This window comes from Mastomys coucha, unplaced genomic scaffold, assembly GCF_008632895.1.
Source record: "Mastomys coucha isolate ucsf_1 unplaced genomic scaffold, UCSF_Mcou_1 pScaffold16, whole genome shotgun sequence".
NCBI classification, from domain to species: domain Eukaryota; kingdom Metazoa; phylum Chordata; class Mammalia; order Rodentia; family Muridae; genus Mastomys; species Mastomys coucha.
This window is the reverse complement of record NW_022196898.1, coordinates 84,167,074-84,182,511: the sequence shown is the minus strand read 5'-3', so window position 1 is coordinate 84,182,511 and position 15,438 is coordinate 84,167,074. Positions and strand designations below refer to the sequence as shown.

At 40.8% G+C, this 15,438-nt stretch overlaps 1 protein-coding gene across 2 annotated transcripts in view; it reads right to left on the bottom strand.

The window, feature by feature from the left end:
* The window catches only part of Ppp3ca (protein phosphatase 3 catalytic subunit alpha), a 278,454-nt gene that overhangs the window by 41,136 nt on the left and 221,880 nt on the right, over positions 1-15,438 (bottom strand). For both annotated transcript variants that reach the window (XM_031375622.1, XM_031375623.1), the window contains exons 6-8: positions 13,943-14,082; positions 9,409-9,486; positions 6,462-6,556 (exon numbers count right to left, since the gene is read on the bottom strand). In XM_031375622.1, the coding sequence (XP_031231482.1) occupies positions 6,462-6,556; positions 9,409-9,486; positions 13,943-14,082 (313 nt within the window). The remainder of the gene's footprint in view (positions 1-6,461; positions 6,557-9,408; positions 9,487-13,942; positions 14,083-15,438) is intronic.

Sequence of the window (15,438 nt, the reverse complement as noted above, 5' to 3'; positions counted from 1 at the left end):
GTGGATGGGAGGGCATTTCTAACCTCAGCATAGCTATTACTTGCATATGTGCATCCTTCACAAAACTTAAAGTATCTTTTAAAACTTTGTTATATACTTCTTTGTAAAAAATTTTACACAATAAAGGGAGAAGAGTGTGCCAGACAGTTCTGTGAAACACTGAGCTCATCTTAGAACTCCAATGCACACACACACACACACACACACACACACACACACTTCAGTGCACGACTTTCTCCTTTCTTTTTCTGCCAGTCCCTGGCTGGACCTGGGCTTTGCACATGCTAGAGAACACCCTATTGCTGTGCTATCTTCCCAATCCTTCACTGTTTTTAAATTTTTGATTTCTGACACGGGTCTTGTGCAGGCTGGGCTTCCATTTGCTTGGTGGATTACTGGTGGGAATCTTCAGTCACAGTTCCTGTGTTTCACATCTGAAGCACAGTACCAGCCAATTCTAAACATGGCGAATATTCAGATGCAGAACTTGGGGGTAAGTAGGGGAAGAATGGAAAGGATGAAGATGTATTAATTTTTGTCTTCATTTATGGTCATGCATACCGTATTTGCATGAGTTGATACTCAGTTGTATGGAAGATCGAGGAAAGGAGACGGAAGAAGTGAGGAAAGGGGGAGAGACAACAGGAAAGGGAAGTAGGGAAAAGTCAAAGACCAGTTCCAAACGACGTAAAACCAGAGTTAAGTATACACGAGCAGAAGTCTAGAGGGAAGGAACGGGTGGGAATCAGGAAAGAGGCAGTGTGCCAGCACACAAAGGAAATGAGGTACACGGACTCAGTAGTGACTCAGAACACGAGTGCCACAACAGGAACATTGAGGTTACTATAAGCTGCAGCTCGAGGAAATGAAGTACACGGACTCAGTAGTGACTCAGAACACAAGTGCCACAACAGGAATCACTGAGGTTACTATAAGCTGCAGCTCGAGGCTTGGTACAGCCTTGAAAGTCAAAGGCTGCACTGTAACTGCACACAGATAACTACCTCCTGGGCACGCTTTCCTTACTACACATGGCCTCACACCCACCAGCAACACCATTCTCCATGGAAGCAAAGGTACACAAGACTGAGTAACATGGTCTGGGAAAAGGTCAAGAAGCTCTCAGGGTCTGCAACCCCAGCCACCCATCGATTCTATGTTGTTATGTCCTTTTTCTTTCTTAAATGCTCTGTGGACATTCCTAGATTAGTAGGGCCAGCGTGATGATCTAATCAGTCATTGGACTGATTATAAATGTGTTTCGTGTGTCAGAGTACATTCCCAGTCGTTCTTGTTCAACTAGCAAAAGAGCACTCTACAGTGGATCTGTGCGAAAGATTCAGGGTTCAACATGTTGGAGAAAAGGTATGGTGACTTAAACAATTAAAAATAAATCAAATAAAAATCTTAGTCAGTGAAAAACAAAAACAAGATTTGGATAGAATGCATAATGGAGCTCTCCTAAGAAAACTTCTCAGGTTCACTGTATACAACGAATGGATTTTTAATGAAATTGATTCTTATTACCTTTACTACAATTATGTGGGGGATATTGTGAAAACTGTTAAGTGGCTGGAGAGATGGCTCAGTGGTTAAGAGCACTGGTTGCTCTTCCAGAGGACCAAGTTGGAGTCTCTGCACCCACAGGTTGCTCACAACCACCTGTACTTCCAGGTCTGGGGGATGTGATGCCCTCTCATGGCCTTCTTGGGTACTGCAAATATATGCTGCATAGCTATGTACTCAGGCAGGAGGACACCCATATACTTAAAATGAGGCTTAAAAACATTTTAAGAAATTGTTATATTAGCTTACAGTGCATTATGTGTCTTCACTGCACTTTCCCAATACTTCCATTTTATACAATCTTGAAAAATGAAATTCGGTAAGTATATTAGCAATGAACCATGCAAAGTTTGTGCTCTTACTTTGCTGGAGGCTCATAATTATCTCACTGACTACACTCACTAGGTCCTGGTACCTTTTTACAAAAGTGGGAATGCTGTTCCCGCAAAGACCCATGAGTTCTATATGGATCGATTCAATTAAAATGCGGAGTAGATGCTGGCAAGACAGCTGAGCAGGCAGAGGTGCTGACACCAAGGTCTTGATGATAAGAGTTCAAGGCTCAGATCCCACAAGGCGACAAGAGACAAGAGCAACTCCTGAGAGCCTTCATCTGACCGCTACGGGGTATCCTACAGCCAGCACACATCTGTACTCACACACGCATACATACACAATTAACTAATTAAAACATGTAGTGGGAATATTAGATCTTACATCTTAACGGGTGATTTTTCTATTTTAGGAGTTTCCCACATGTGAGATGTTTACACAGATACCAGTGGATACTTGTCTGAAATGACCTTATTTAACAACTGTCTCCCAATGATGACATACACACAACAGAGCTGAATAAATACAAGGAGGGGTGGAAATGCTGTGTTCTTATGTTATGGGTGCATCTCCTCTACTGAAATGGATAGGGGTGTGAGCAAATTATTTTAAATGGGAAGAGATATGTAGCTAGATGCAAACTTGACCTTTGTTCAGGGCAGTAGGGAGAAAAACTGCTAAAGTTTGCTTTTGCAGGTTATAAAGCAGGAAGGGGATGCTTTGTGTGTTCTAAGTAAAATGTGGTGAAATTCTAACTGAACGGCTGAAGGACGACTGTCTCCTTGGCAGCTCCCGAGAAGCCGCGCACTAACATGTGGCAGCGAATAACAGAAAATACGAAACGATGACGGAATTTTCATGTTGCTTAGCATGTAATCCCGAAGCAACTCCATTCATTATTTACAAAAATATCACTTTTTCCCCTTCTCTTTATAGAGCTGTCACCGAGTATCCAGTAAATGGAAATGAGCTTCTTGCAGGACAGGATAATTGTTATCTAAATGTCCATCTTTTGTCCTGGCCTCTTGCAAGAGCTGTCAGACTGAGAGGAGGAGAGATTCAGGGGGGTGGGGGTGTAAGAAAGTAACTGGGATAAGGCATACAGGAAAGGACAGGCAGCGGCTTTGTTAATGAGGGGGCCACCAAAAGGTGAGATAGTTAGTTCCACCAACTTTCCAAATGCGGCTGATTAACCACAGGCAAGAGGAAGTTACTAATGGGGATGACTGCATGTTACACACACATCTGATAACAGCCAGCACTTGTCCTAAAACTGCCTTATTTTGCAGGCGCTCCACTAACTATAGTATAACCAATGTCCTTTGTGTTCATCATCTCTATCAAAGATTAGTTGACAGAATCCTCACTCTTATTCTTCCATTGACTATGTGGTGGAGAGACTTGCAACTCAATTTTATTGCATGGCTTTTTAAAATTCTAGTTAACATCGATTTTATTCAAATCAACAATCTGCACGGTAGCAGTGAATAATGGACTCCCACCCCCATAAACTGTACAAGCTGCTAGCATAATAGCTCTAAAGTGCTTCAGAAATCTGACACAAAAGTCTTTTGACATTATGTTCCTAGCGAAGAATACATCTTTCTCTTTTTTCTTTCACTCTCTTTTCTCTTGAGAGGAATTCTGCTTTATGAAAAGGTTCCCTGAATGCAAACAGTTCCATCCTTTTCCTGAAGGACTGTGGCTTACCCACAGCAAGAGATCTGAGCTAAAGATGCAGAGACATCTCAAAGACAGCATAGCACCTGCTTCTGTGCCCAAGTATCTGGCTTGTCACATCGGAACTGCGCACAAAGGCAACATAGTCAGTGTGTGAGAGGCACCTATCTGCACCAGGAAACAATGCTACCCAGGAGAATGAGTACTGTCTAAGGACATTATGGACTGAAATGGAGTTGCCTTCATTTTAATAAGGTAGGTTTTATTTAACTGTCAATAGTCCATGCTATTTGCCAGCCAATAACTGTCCAGAAAGTATTTTGGGAAGGCATTCTATTCCTTGGTGCTTTCTGTCTATTGTATTATTGTGATATAGTATCATGTAGCCCAGGCTATGCTGGAAACTGCTAGCTGATGACGACCTTGCTCTCTCGATGAGAATGTCTCCTCCTCCCAAGTGCTGAGATTAGAGACAAGCATGTGCCGCCCACTGCTCCTTAGGTTTAGTAGAAAACTAACTGAAATGCTCTAACACACTATGTATAATTCAGACACTTAAATTAGATAACAGGAGCATGGTGGCAAATGTTCTGGCCATTGCCCATGCCCCGAGAAACACTGAAAACCTTCACCTAACTAATTCAAATAATTAGCTTTTACTAGCTTAGTTCAAATTAAATTTGTTGCTTAAAAAAATTATTAGCCTTTACTTTTTATATCTTTCCTACAAAAACTGAGCATTCTTTTATGGCTGGATGAAAATTTTAAATAAGGCTTTCTCTAACCATTCAAAAAATTACTTCTTGTCAAATGCATTTCACGTAGATGCCTTTAGATGAGACACTGTTAGTAAACCCCCAGCATCCTGCTTTATGGACTGCCTCTAAGCACACAGCATGCAGAGAACACGCTCGGCTGTATTGGGCATTCTTGCCTCTGTAAGAACAGCACATCTTTGCTGGGAATGGCTATCCATGGCTAGCCATACTCCTAACCTTCAGAGGATGGCCTGTCACAGTCAGTGTGGCCTTAGACAGGGTTAGATGGATATAGTAAACACATTTAGCCTTCCTCACTCTCCGGGCTGAGGGGAAGGTCTGAGCTTAGAATTCACTCACTGTAGGTAAAAGACGCATGCAGAGAGATGGGTACGAAGGCATGACTCCTGATAGCATTAGAAGTTATGGGGATCGGGGTTTGGCTCTGAGCAAGAGTAAGTATTGTGCAGACAACGTAGAGTATATAAGGCCAACAAATGCAGCAAGCTGTCAAGTAATGATAATGGAGGCCAAGTCCTTTATAGGGTATTCTGGACTCCAGGCAAGGGGCAAGAGTGCAACTGTCCTGAAAGGAAGGAAAATATTCCAAAGACACACTTATGCGCCATGTTTGAGCTATTATGCTCTTAGATTTCCCCAGGACTCATATGCTGGGAGAATCTTGGTGCCAGCCAGAGGGGAACACTTGTGCCCTGGAAAGAGAATCCACTTGGTGCTTACAACTGTCAGATCACCCTGTAAGAGAAGCCAGAGCCAGACGGCAGTGATGGCCTGGACCACACTGTGACCAGTACAGCTTCAGTATACATACGTCTTACCCTCAACTTCATGTCAAGACCCTAAAGATGCACTTGGAAGGGCAAGGTCAATAGACCTCTCTGTCCCCGTTCCCAATATGGCCACACTGACACGGACCTCCTTTCCCTGTTTCTTACTATTACTTATTCAATTGTCCTATTGAGGAGGTAGTCTGGCTTCGGGGTGCCGTCAGGGTCAAGGTCCAGATCTCACACTCCGTAAGAGGAGCGCTATCACATGAGCTGAAGTCCAGGAACTGTTTGAATTCCAGTCTCGAAGATGCTCAAAACAAGGCCTACTTTTTCCTGCCCGGCCTGAACTATATTTTACCTCACATATTATTTGACAGATTTCTCTTTTTCTTAATATCTAAAAATCACACTCAGAGACAGGACCTCCAAAATACCCAGACCAATGGCTACTAGACTTAATGCTTTCTCCACATTTTAGCATCCGCTCTGAAACAAGGTAGGACATGTCATTTTTAGATCAGGACAACTTTCTGGAGAAAGGAAGGTTCGAATCCCTTCATTTTTCCTCTCCTCACAGAAGGACATGACACCCTCTGGGTTCGCAGTTTGTTTCAAAAAGCAGGTAGGGCATTTCATAAAGAAAGTTCCAAACAGTGGGTTGTATCCCGATTCACGACATCCTGGTTGAGTGATTCTGTGAGAGTCAACAGGCTATAGGCACTCACTCTGCATAGAGGAAGGGTGAGCATCAGCTAAGAGTTACCCTGAGGGTTAAGATTCTGTTTAAGGAACTGAAACTGTACCTGCTCAGCTCAGAAAGTGACTCATAAGAGGGGCTCGATAAGTATAATTTTGCTTTTGTTTTTGTTTTTGATATTTTTTTTTGGAGGGGTAGCCAGGAGAGGAGGTATCATTTGAAATGTAAATAAAGATAATATCTAATAAAAAATAAATATAATTGGAATTTCAAGCTGTGACTTCTTTTTTATCTAGACAGGCCTTTGCTGCACAAACACAATCATACATTAAGTATACAAACGTAGCTTTCTAAAGGAACATGACTTACCATTACCTCCAATGATTATTTTTTAGAAAAGTCTGTATTTATCAGAGAACAGATAGCATCTCTACCATACATTAAACAAAATGTAGAAAACATTTTAAAAGGGTCAGTTGCATGGAGTCCACCTCTGGATGTTTGAAGCCTTCTCTTTAAGGATGTAAGGGATTGACAAAATGAAGAATGGTTTAAAACATTAACACTCAAGTCAAAATCAGTTAAGGCATGAAGACACAAACTACTTAGGACACCACCAAGGAGTCACACACTCACCTTTGTTATTGTACACATCTAAGTAATTTGGTGCCGAGAAGATTGTAATTAGAGACGGGAAGCCTGTTGTTTGGCTTTTCCTGTACATGCGGTACCTGCAGACAACAAGCACGAGGTCGTAAGGGAGCTGAGCACAGACACCAACTCACACAGCTGCAGAGAGGTTCCAAGGAGGACCGTTAAATCAAACCTCTCTAAGTCTTTTGAACATAGACACTGATCAGGAGAGACAAGAATGCTAATCTAGAATCACACATATGGTTTCCAAATGGGTCTATCTTTTAAACTTGGCAAACCTCAGGGATGGGCAGAACTCAGTAGAGTTCTAGTTCATTTTCAGGTGTTCAACACAAAAGACAGAGACTGCCCAAGACCATGGTGGTTTTCAGAGAGTGGCCAATCAAGTCAGTTGAAAGAGACAGGGAGAGGAACCACTAAGCCCAGACTAAGCATTCTGTAAACTATTCTACATATGAACCTGAGGCTAGTGATTTTCTAAGACACAGTGATTTTCTTTTTCCTTTAAAGAATGTCTCATTAAAACTATGAATTTTACTAACTGAGATTTTCTATTTTAGAACTTTATTTATTACCAGTCTCTGCTGGTGTCTGCACAGCAGACTACTGTCTCACCAGGGTGAGAATTAATCAATCGGTAATGAACATCCATGAGAAGCCATCCTGCTACTTCTCCTCTATCAGGACAAAAATAATTCATAATATAACACTGCAATTATCTACCAAAAAAGAACTAGAGGTGGGGGCCCTTGTTTTATCACCATGAAAGTACACTTTATGATTTCTATCTTATGATATCTACCCATATCTTATTTATGTAGGAATATCAGTTTAGAAGCATTCTTACACAACAATATGCTATCATTTCTTGGTGTGTTTGCTTGTTTGTTTCTGGTATCTTAATGTAACTGAGTTCTAAAAGTAACCCAAATTGTATCTTTATACAGATGGCCACTTTAAAGGTTTAATTTTAAGTAGGTTTTGATTTTTTTTTCTTTCTGGAAATACACATTGTCTTTTCCCAAAAGAAACATCCTATTAAAACCCTTTTTAAGCTATATCAGATGTTATCTTGTTTATGGAATTACGCTTTTATTGGGGCAGAGGCAGGGATTGTCTTAGAGGAAGTAAGACAGGCTTTTCCCTTCTCAAAGGAAAAAGAAAACTTTATTCAAAAGCTACGTGACAGTACAGATCACAGACTCTGTAAGTGAACGATGGGATTCTTAAAAGTAGTGGGTCAAGGCACAGGCATTCCTACCCTTCACCAAAAGGAAGCAAGCAAACAAACAAACAAACAAAAAAAACAAAACTACATGGTATGTTCTCAAGTTCCTCATTTTAAACAAAAGCTCATTTTAAACAAAAAATATCGGATGTTAACTGACATCAGCTGGCCAAGCCAACCATCTCTATGTGAGCAAACTATCTCCTGTGTACAAGACAATGAAGAAACATCTGTTCTCAGTGTCTAGCCTGATAGAAAAGACACTCAAGATGACATGGTCCACTGCAACCCTGAAAAGTGTGAAGAACCCTGAAAATGCGCATGAACAAACAGGCTCCCTCAGCGATCAGCGACAACATACTGACTGTACAACGTCAGCTCTGTCCCTACCTGCCAAGTCACCACTCACAAGAATATGAGTTTCTGTCATGTTTCTGGGACATATACCTTACGGGCCACCGTCGGTCGGAGGACACGACTATCCCATGTCAGCATGCAGATTTTAAAGAGGGGCGCTTTCACTTTTCAGAAAATTCGAAATTCAAAGGAATGCGTTTATTCATTTTTTTTTAAAAGGGAATCAAAGGCCTCTCCATGAAGCCTGACAGGAAAGGAGATCAGACCTCAATTGCTAAGATGAATCTCCCTTCTTTTTTCTCTCACTCACGTTCAAAACTCTTTAAGGAAGGTAAACACTTGACATTTCTTTCTTTCCTTTCTTTCTTTCTTTCTTTCTTTCTTTCTTTCTTTCTTTCTTTCTTTTTTTTTTTTTTTTTTTTGAGACAGGGTTTCTTTGTGTAGCCCTTGCCTTCCTGGAACTCACTCTGTAGACCAGGCTGGCCTTAACTCAGAAATCCGCGTGCCTCTGCCTCCCAAGTGCTAGGATTAAAGGCATGCGCCACCACCACCTGGGAACATTTCTTAGTTTTCTAGACTCTTCAAACTAAGCTTTAAGAGTTCACCAAATACAAAATGAGTTGTAGAGAATGACTGGATAGAATATGCTATTTTGTTTTCTTTTGTTTAGCAAATGTCTGCATGTCACTCCTATAAAATTCTACAACTTGTTATGTCTTTTAAGTATTTGTGACGCTCATTCACATTGTGAACTGAGACCAAGCAGCAGCCAATGACTGAACTCCCGGGCATTTCAGTGATTGATCTCCAAGAACTGAAAGAAGTAAGGAGAGGTGGCTTTAAGAAAGCAAGTCCTTAAGATAACAAATGGAAATAGACTTCACTCTATCTCCATTTCCATTTCCACTTCCAGATGGAGTGGCGTTAAAGAGGTTGGTAAACTTAACCTATGGTATGAATCTAACATTTGTAAATGTAAATATAAAAGCAGATATCAGCAGTCATGCAGTTCCTGCCAGTCTGCCTTTTCTGTCTTGCTAGAAGCTCATTTTAAAAGTAGTTCCTGCCGGGCAGTGGTGGCCCACGCCTTTAATCCCAGCACTTGGGAGGCAGAGGCAGGCGGATTTCTGAGTTAAGAGGCCAGCCTGATCTATAGAGTGAGTTCCAGGATAGCCAGGGCTACACAGAGAAACCCTATCTTGAAAAAGAACAACCAACCAAACAAACAAACAAAAATAGTTCCTTCTGGGTATACACCTGGCCAAAGGGAGTCTGCACTGCCGAAGCTAGCAGAAGAACACCTTACAAAATGGTTATCATTAACAAACCCGTAGCATTGCTCACCCTGCGTCCTGGGCTTCATGGGCTCGGAGTATGGACAACAAATTATTGTGCTGCAGGAAGTCGCATACAGCTGGGTAACTGCCAGACATGGAGAGAAAAGGGGGTTAGGAAGTCTTCAGGAGTCACCGTTTACCACACAGACATCCACATGTTGCCGGGATCCAGCAGGACCACATAGCACTCAGGAAACAAGTTCCCTGCTTCTGAGGACAGGGTCCCCTCTGAGCCAGACGAGGCTTACACACGTGGAAGCCAAGACGCTACCCCTGAAAAGCATCCTCTGAGATTTTCCACATGTGTGCCTCAGTGTGCACACCTGCTTTCACACACAGCCATCCTCACACAGCCATCCTCACACACCCATCCTCACACATCCATCCTCACACACTTGTCCTAACACACTCATCCTCACACCCATCCTCACACACCCATCCTCACACACTCAGAGTAAAAAATAAAATTAAAAAGAAAGCTGCAATATCAAAACTTCATTATAACTCAAACCCAGATTACAAATGTAATTGGAAAATGCTGTTTAAAACTGCTACATCTTTGCTCTAAGATGTTTTGAAATAAATTTAAAACCAATAAACTTTTGACAATTGAAATTATGGTCAGAAAACCAGTATTTGATAAATAAACTACAAATATTTACTAGAACCTAAAATATGCACATGGATACATTCATAAATTTTTTTTTAAAAAATATACTTTGGAGAAACAATTTAATTTATGGGACAAACATGGTGGCTACGCTATATATTTTCACTAATTCCCCAGTTGACAGGAAAACAAATACTTCTAAGATAGTAGTACATAAGTAGAGACATCAACTGTGTGATGGTTAGCAGTGACGGTCAACTTGACAGGTACTAGATACACCTAGGAGACAAACCTCTGGGCAAGTCTGTCTTATGGGAGATTTTAACACTAGGCTCATCAAAGTGGGCAGATAGATCTACCACATGTGGTAGCACATCCCTTGGGTGAGGACCCTGGCACGAATAAAATGGAGAAAGCAAGCTGGGCACCAGCATCCATCCCCCTCAACCAAAAAAACGGCTGAAATGAATGCTCAGCTTTAGCAGATAATGAAATAGGTAACTGTGATTTCAGACTGGAGAGATATTTAGGAAGAAGGCTTCGTGGGGTAAAAGGCAGAAGAGCAGAGCCTGTCTAGTTCTTTCAAGGAGGACAGGGTAAACAAATAGAAGAAGGGGGAGTGGAAGTAGAGACACTTGAGAGTGACGGAGAGCTGGGGGCTGCTACTGTGAGCCGTAGGTACAGCCATGGGCACACTGATATTCACATCAGTGTATCTTAAGACTAGATTCTCAGACTAATGTTGGAATGTTTTAACTAACTCAGACACTGAAAAGCAGAAAAATCCAGAATGCAGTGCTGCCAGGATTCATCAGATGCCCATATGAACAGGTAATGGAAGACCCAAATCCTACCAAGAGTTTTCTATGAAGATTTTCTCTCCCATGTGTCGTGGTCCTTACTAATCCCTACTCTAATGCTGGGCTACATCCAGTATCTCGGTTACCTGTGTGAATAGTGCAGGCACTTGAGGGTGAAAGCTATGGTCCTGGATTATGAAGTTAATGGGAATCCTGGGGGAAGCAAGTTTTAAAGATTTGTTGTTGTTGTTGTTGTTTCAATCAATTACTTTGTCCCAATTCAGGGGTCACGAATATGATACTGATTAAACCATATGAGTCATCTAACAATGTTACCAGCCATGAATCTTGGAAAGGGACAGGTGTGTGGGATGGCAGGAGTAGGAGGAAGATTAAAGAGATTGATGTGAGAAAGTAAGGAGAATGAATTAGACACATGTATGGCATTATCAAGAACATAATTAAAAAACTAGAAAAAAATCATCTGGATGCATTTAAAGTTTGTTAGATTTCTTTCTTTTACAATTGTGCATCTCTCTCTCTCTCTCTCTCTCTCTGTGTGTGTGTGTATGTGTGTGAACGCGTGTGCATGTGTGTGTGTGTACATGGTACGGTTTTCAAGGCCATGAGTATCAGAGCTCACTGCAGCTTGGTTTACAGAGGTTTTGAGCTACTAGATGTGGGTGCAGGGATCTGAACTCAGATCCTCTGCAAGGAAAATTATACACTCTTACTTGATAAGCAATCTCTTCAGCCCTATCCATATATATATATATTTTTAATCCTGTAGGACTATGTGTTATTTAAACCATAGCCCAGATAAAAATGTCACACAGTAGATATGGTGGCATATCAAATTAAATATCCAGACTACATGGAGACATGCAAAATAAAATCATAGATCAAAATAATTGTCAATAGGATATGACCACTAAGGTCCTTAATTTTATGCTCACTTGTATTTGCCTAGATGAATTTTTAAACAATAATTAACAATATCTCTGATCCTTTCAAGGTGATTTTAAAGACAGAAGAACTCTGTGTAGGTGAGATGTTCTTTCCCTTTGACAGATTATTAAACCAGAATCCTCTACCAGCAGTCAGTGTTCCAAGCTGTGGATTCAGACATTCAGCCACACATTATCATATTTGTCAAGACCCATCATCTTCACCAGCATCTGTGAAGAACCTCATATGATCCGGAGAGTAAAAGAATGAGAATGTGCTTAACTAATTATCTGCATGATAGATAATATTTTATGTCTTTGTCTATGTTTACAGAATGTGTTGGTTTGAATGAGAATGGCTCCCATAGCTTGGTATCTTTGAATAGTTTGTCCCCGGTTGGTGAAACTGTTGGTAAGGATTAGGAGGTGTGGCTTTGTTGAAGGAAGTGTGCCACTAGGGGTGGGTTTTGAGGTTTCAAAAATCCACAATATTCCCAGTTAGCTCCCTCTGCCTCATGATTGCTGTCAGAACCCGTAACAGCTTCTTCTCCAGTGCCATGTTCTCAGTCATAAACTCTCTATCATATCATAATGCTTATCGACTTATCCTCTGAAACTGTAAGCCCCAATATCTCTTTTTGTCTATAAGTGGCTTTTGTCATGCTGTTTTAGCATAGCCATAGAAAAGTGTCTAAGACACAAAACAAAAATATTATGCAAGTCTGTAAGCTTACTCAGGGACTACTTTCAGAATAAGATTTTCCTGAATGGCTGACCCAGAAGACTGAGAACAAAGTGCTGTACTGTGGATAAACACAACATGATGCAACATTAAAATCCTGTTTGGATTTTGTATAGTGTTATTTTAGTGAAACACAATAGGTAACCTAGAGACCTACAAAATTGGGGGGATTTAACACCAGATTTGAAAGATCTAACCCTTGGTTTTCATCTACTTCAAACAACTTTTTACTACAAGGACAGACATCTTCAAAAAATGTTACAACTAAGTTGAGTAATTATCAAAAGGAAGCTTAAAGCTTTTCAGAATTATAGAGCATTTTACCCCATACACTTATAGGCTGTGGCATCTCAGCTTCCAAAACACAAGATAATGTATAACTTTATACTTCAATTCAGAATAAGCTTCACCATTGATATGTAAACAAAAGGTACTCTCAGCATGGTGGCTTACAGAAAATATGACTTTATGTTCAAAACTAATTACCCAATCATACCCACAAATGAAAGAAAAGAGAAACAGCATCCATAATAAAATTTAATGTGTAAAATGAAACGTTCCACAATAGAATAGCCAGTTACCCAGAGGATATTATTAGCTTAGTGTAGACATCAGAGGTGTGTAAATCGGTTTGTTTTACAGATATTTGGCTCAAAGTACTTGGTGGAAATGACCATTATTTCCCTGGAACATTGGGGTTACTTCTGAAGTTGAAGGGGAGAATAAAACAAACCCCAGCATGTGTTCTAGAATTTAAAATTCCCAATTATTTTCATCATCGATTTCCTTCTAGCAATGTTCCCCCCACTGACTCTGTGCAAAGGGACCAGGTTAACTTAGGAGTATCAGATGCAGCAGCTAAAAGTGAGGCATCCCATCAGGAAGGTAGACCAGAACCCCAGAACCCCAAATGCGCTCTGGATTCCTTTACTAAGTGGTTAGATACTCAAGTCCCACTTGTAAATGTAAAATGTACTATTGAGACATTTTTCATTGCGGCTTATCAAAGAAGTCAACATGCATCTGCAGGGTTACCTGGAAACTCTATATCTGATGGTTCTCACCCATCCAGGAAGCCCCAAACCCTTGATACTATGTAAGAATGAACTGAGTGTGATTTAGTCAAGCAAAGAGAAGTTAGTTTTCTGATGTAAGTTCTTATAACTGGTAGAACACGGGCACATTTAGGGATGAAAAAAAATCTTGCTTAGTAATGAAACTTTCCCACAGTTCATGCAGTAGAGACAATTTTTAGTACATTTTATCAACTCCAGCCATCCATTCTCCCAGCATCGGCTCTTTCATCCCTCCCTTATTGATCACAGAAATTATATATGTGTCCATTTATAAGCAGGCGTCCATACAGCACATCTATTTATTAGGTAATCACATCGTGAACTCCCATAGTATAAGGCAGGCGCTCTAGTAGGCAGGGTCCTCACCTGTAGAAGTACGAACATCCCCTGACTGTGTTGTGAGTGAAATGTTCCTGAGTCTTCTCATTTCCGAAGTCCTCCAGGGGGTCTGACCACAGGATGTCACACATGGGCCCATAAGCAGGTGGTTCTTTGAATCGGTCTAACTAAGAAAAATAGAAGACAGAGAACAAAATACTCATCTTTGGATACTTAGAATTCAGAACACATAGAAATCCAGCTCTGAGTGACAACTTTCTCAGATAAAGAGGAATGTCATTTGACCTTCTTCCAGTCCCTACCTCTCTCCCTTCCTCTTTTCTCTCTGGCTTTACCTTCTTCTCTTTCATGATGAACCAACCCACTTACTAGCTTCTCTCCTCTCTCCCTCTGCTTCTCTCACCTCTTTCATCCTTATACCTCTTCTTGTTTCCATCTTGCCCATTTTCTTTTAATCATCCCCTTATTTTTCACACCCGAATGACACAGGCACTATCACTATTTAAATCGATTCCTGTCTCATTTGTGAAGGAGAAGTTTGACTTTGAGACTCTGTCTGTTCCCTGCAGAGAACCGTCATTTAAAATATGGATGAACATTCACTGTGGTTTTATTTTATTTTGTTGTATCTGACAGAATGATTCTGAGAACAGGTGACTTTTACTTTAAGAGGACCCTCTGGCTTTGTACCACATTGGTAGTCATTCCTTAGAAGCCACCTCTGCTTATAGATGAAGCACTTGCGATCTTGTATTTGGTCCTGGTACAAATAAGAGTATGATAGTAAAGGAAGTCAGGATTTATCTAGCCACTTGTATGGTCACACTTCTGTAATTTACCACCTTCCTACAGGCCTTCACAGGAAATTTGATTTTCAGTCGTAAACTGTTTTATCATTATCTCCCCATAACAGTTTAAACACTGAGCAAATACCACTGCTGTCTGTGCCACACAACAAGAGGAGGAAGGATAACGGTGTCATACACAAGAGGGCATTAACACAGAGAAGAATCTGAGGCTTAGTCAATATGCTTTTGTTTAATTTTGAATGATTTCACAAATTAATGGTGTTGGGGGCTGGGGAGATGGCTCAACAGATAAGAATACTGGCCGCTCTTCCAGAGGACCCGGGTTCAATTTTCTAGGACCCATGTGACAGCTCACAGCTGTCTGTAACTTGTGCTCCAGGGATCTGACATCCTTAGACAGGCATAAATGCAGACAAAACATCATTCTACATAAAATAAAAATTAAAAAATAAAAAAAACCTTAATTGTGTTTTATATGTATGTGTGCATTGGTTTGAGCATGTGAGTGCAGATACCGACTGAGGCTGGGACAGAGTATCTATCACACACATGCTCTGGGGCTGAAGTTACAGGTGACTGTGAGCCACCTGACATGGCTGATGGGATCTGACCTCCAGTCCCCTGCCACGGATATCTCTGTAGCCCCTTGTTTGATTTGTAAACCAAAAAAAACCCACAGAATTACTTTTCAATAAGAAAAAAAGAATATACTAT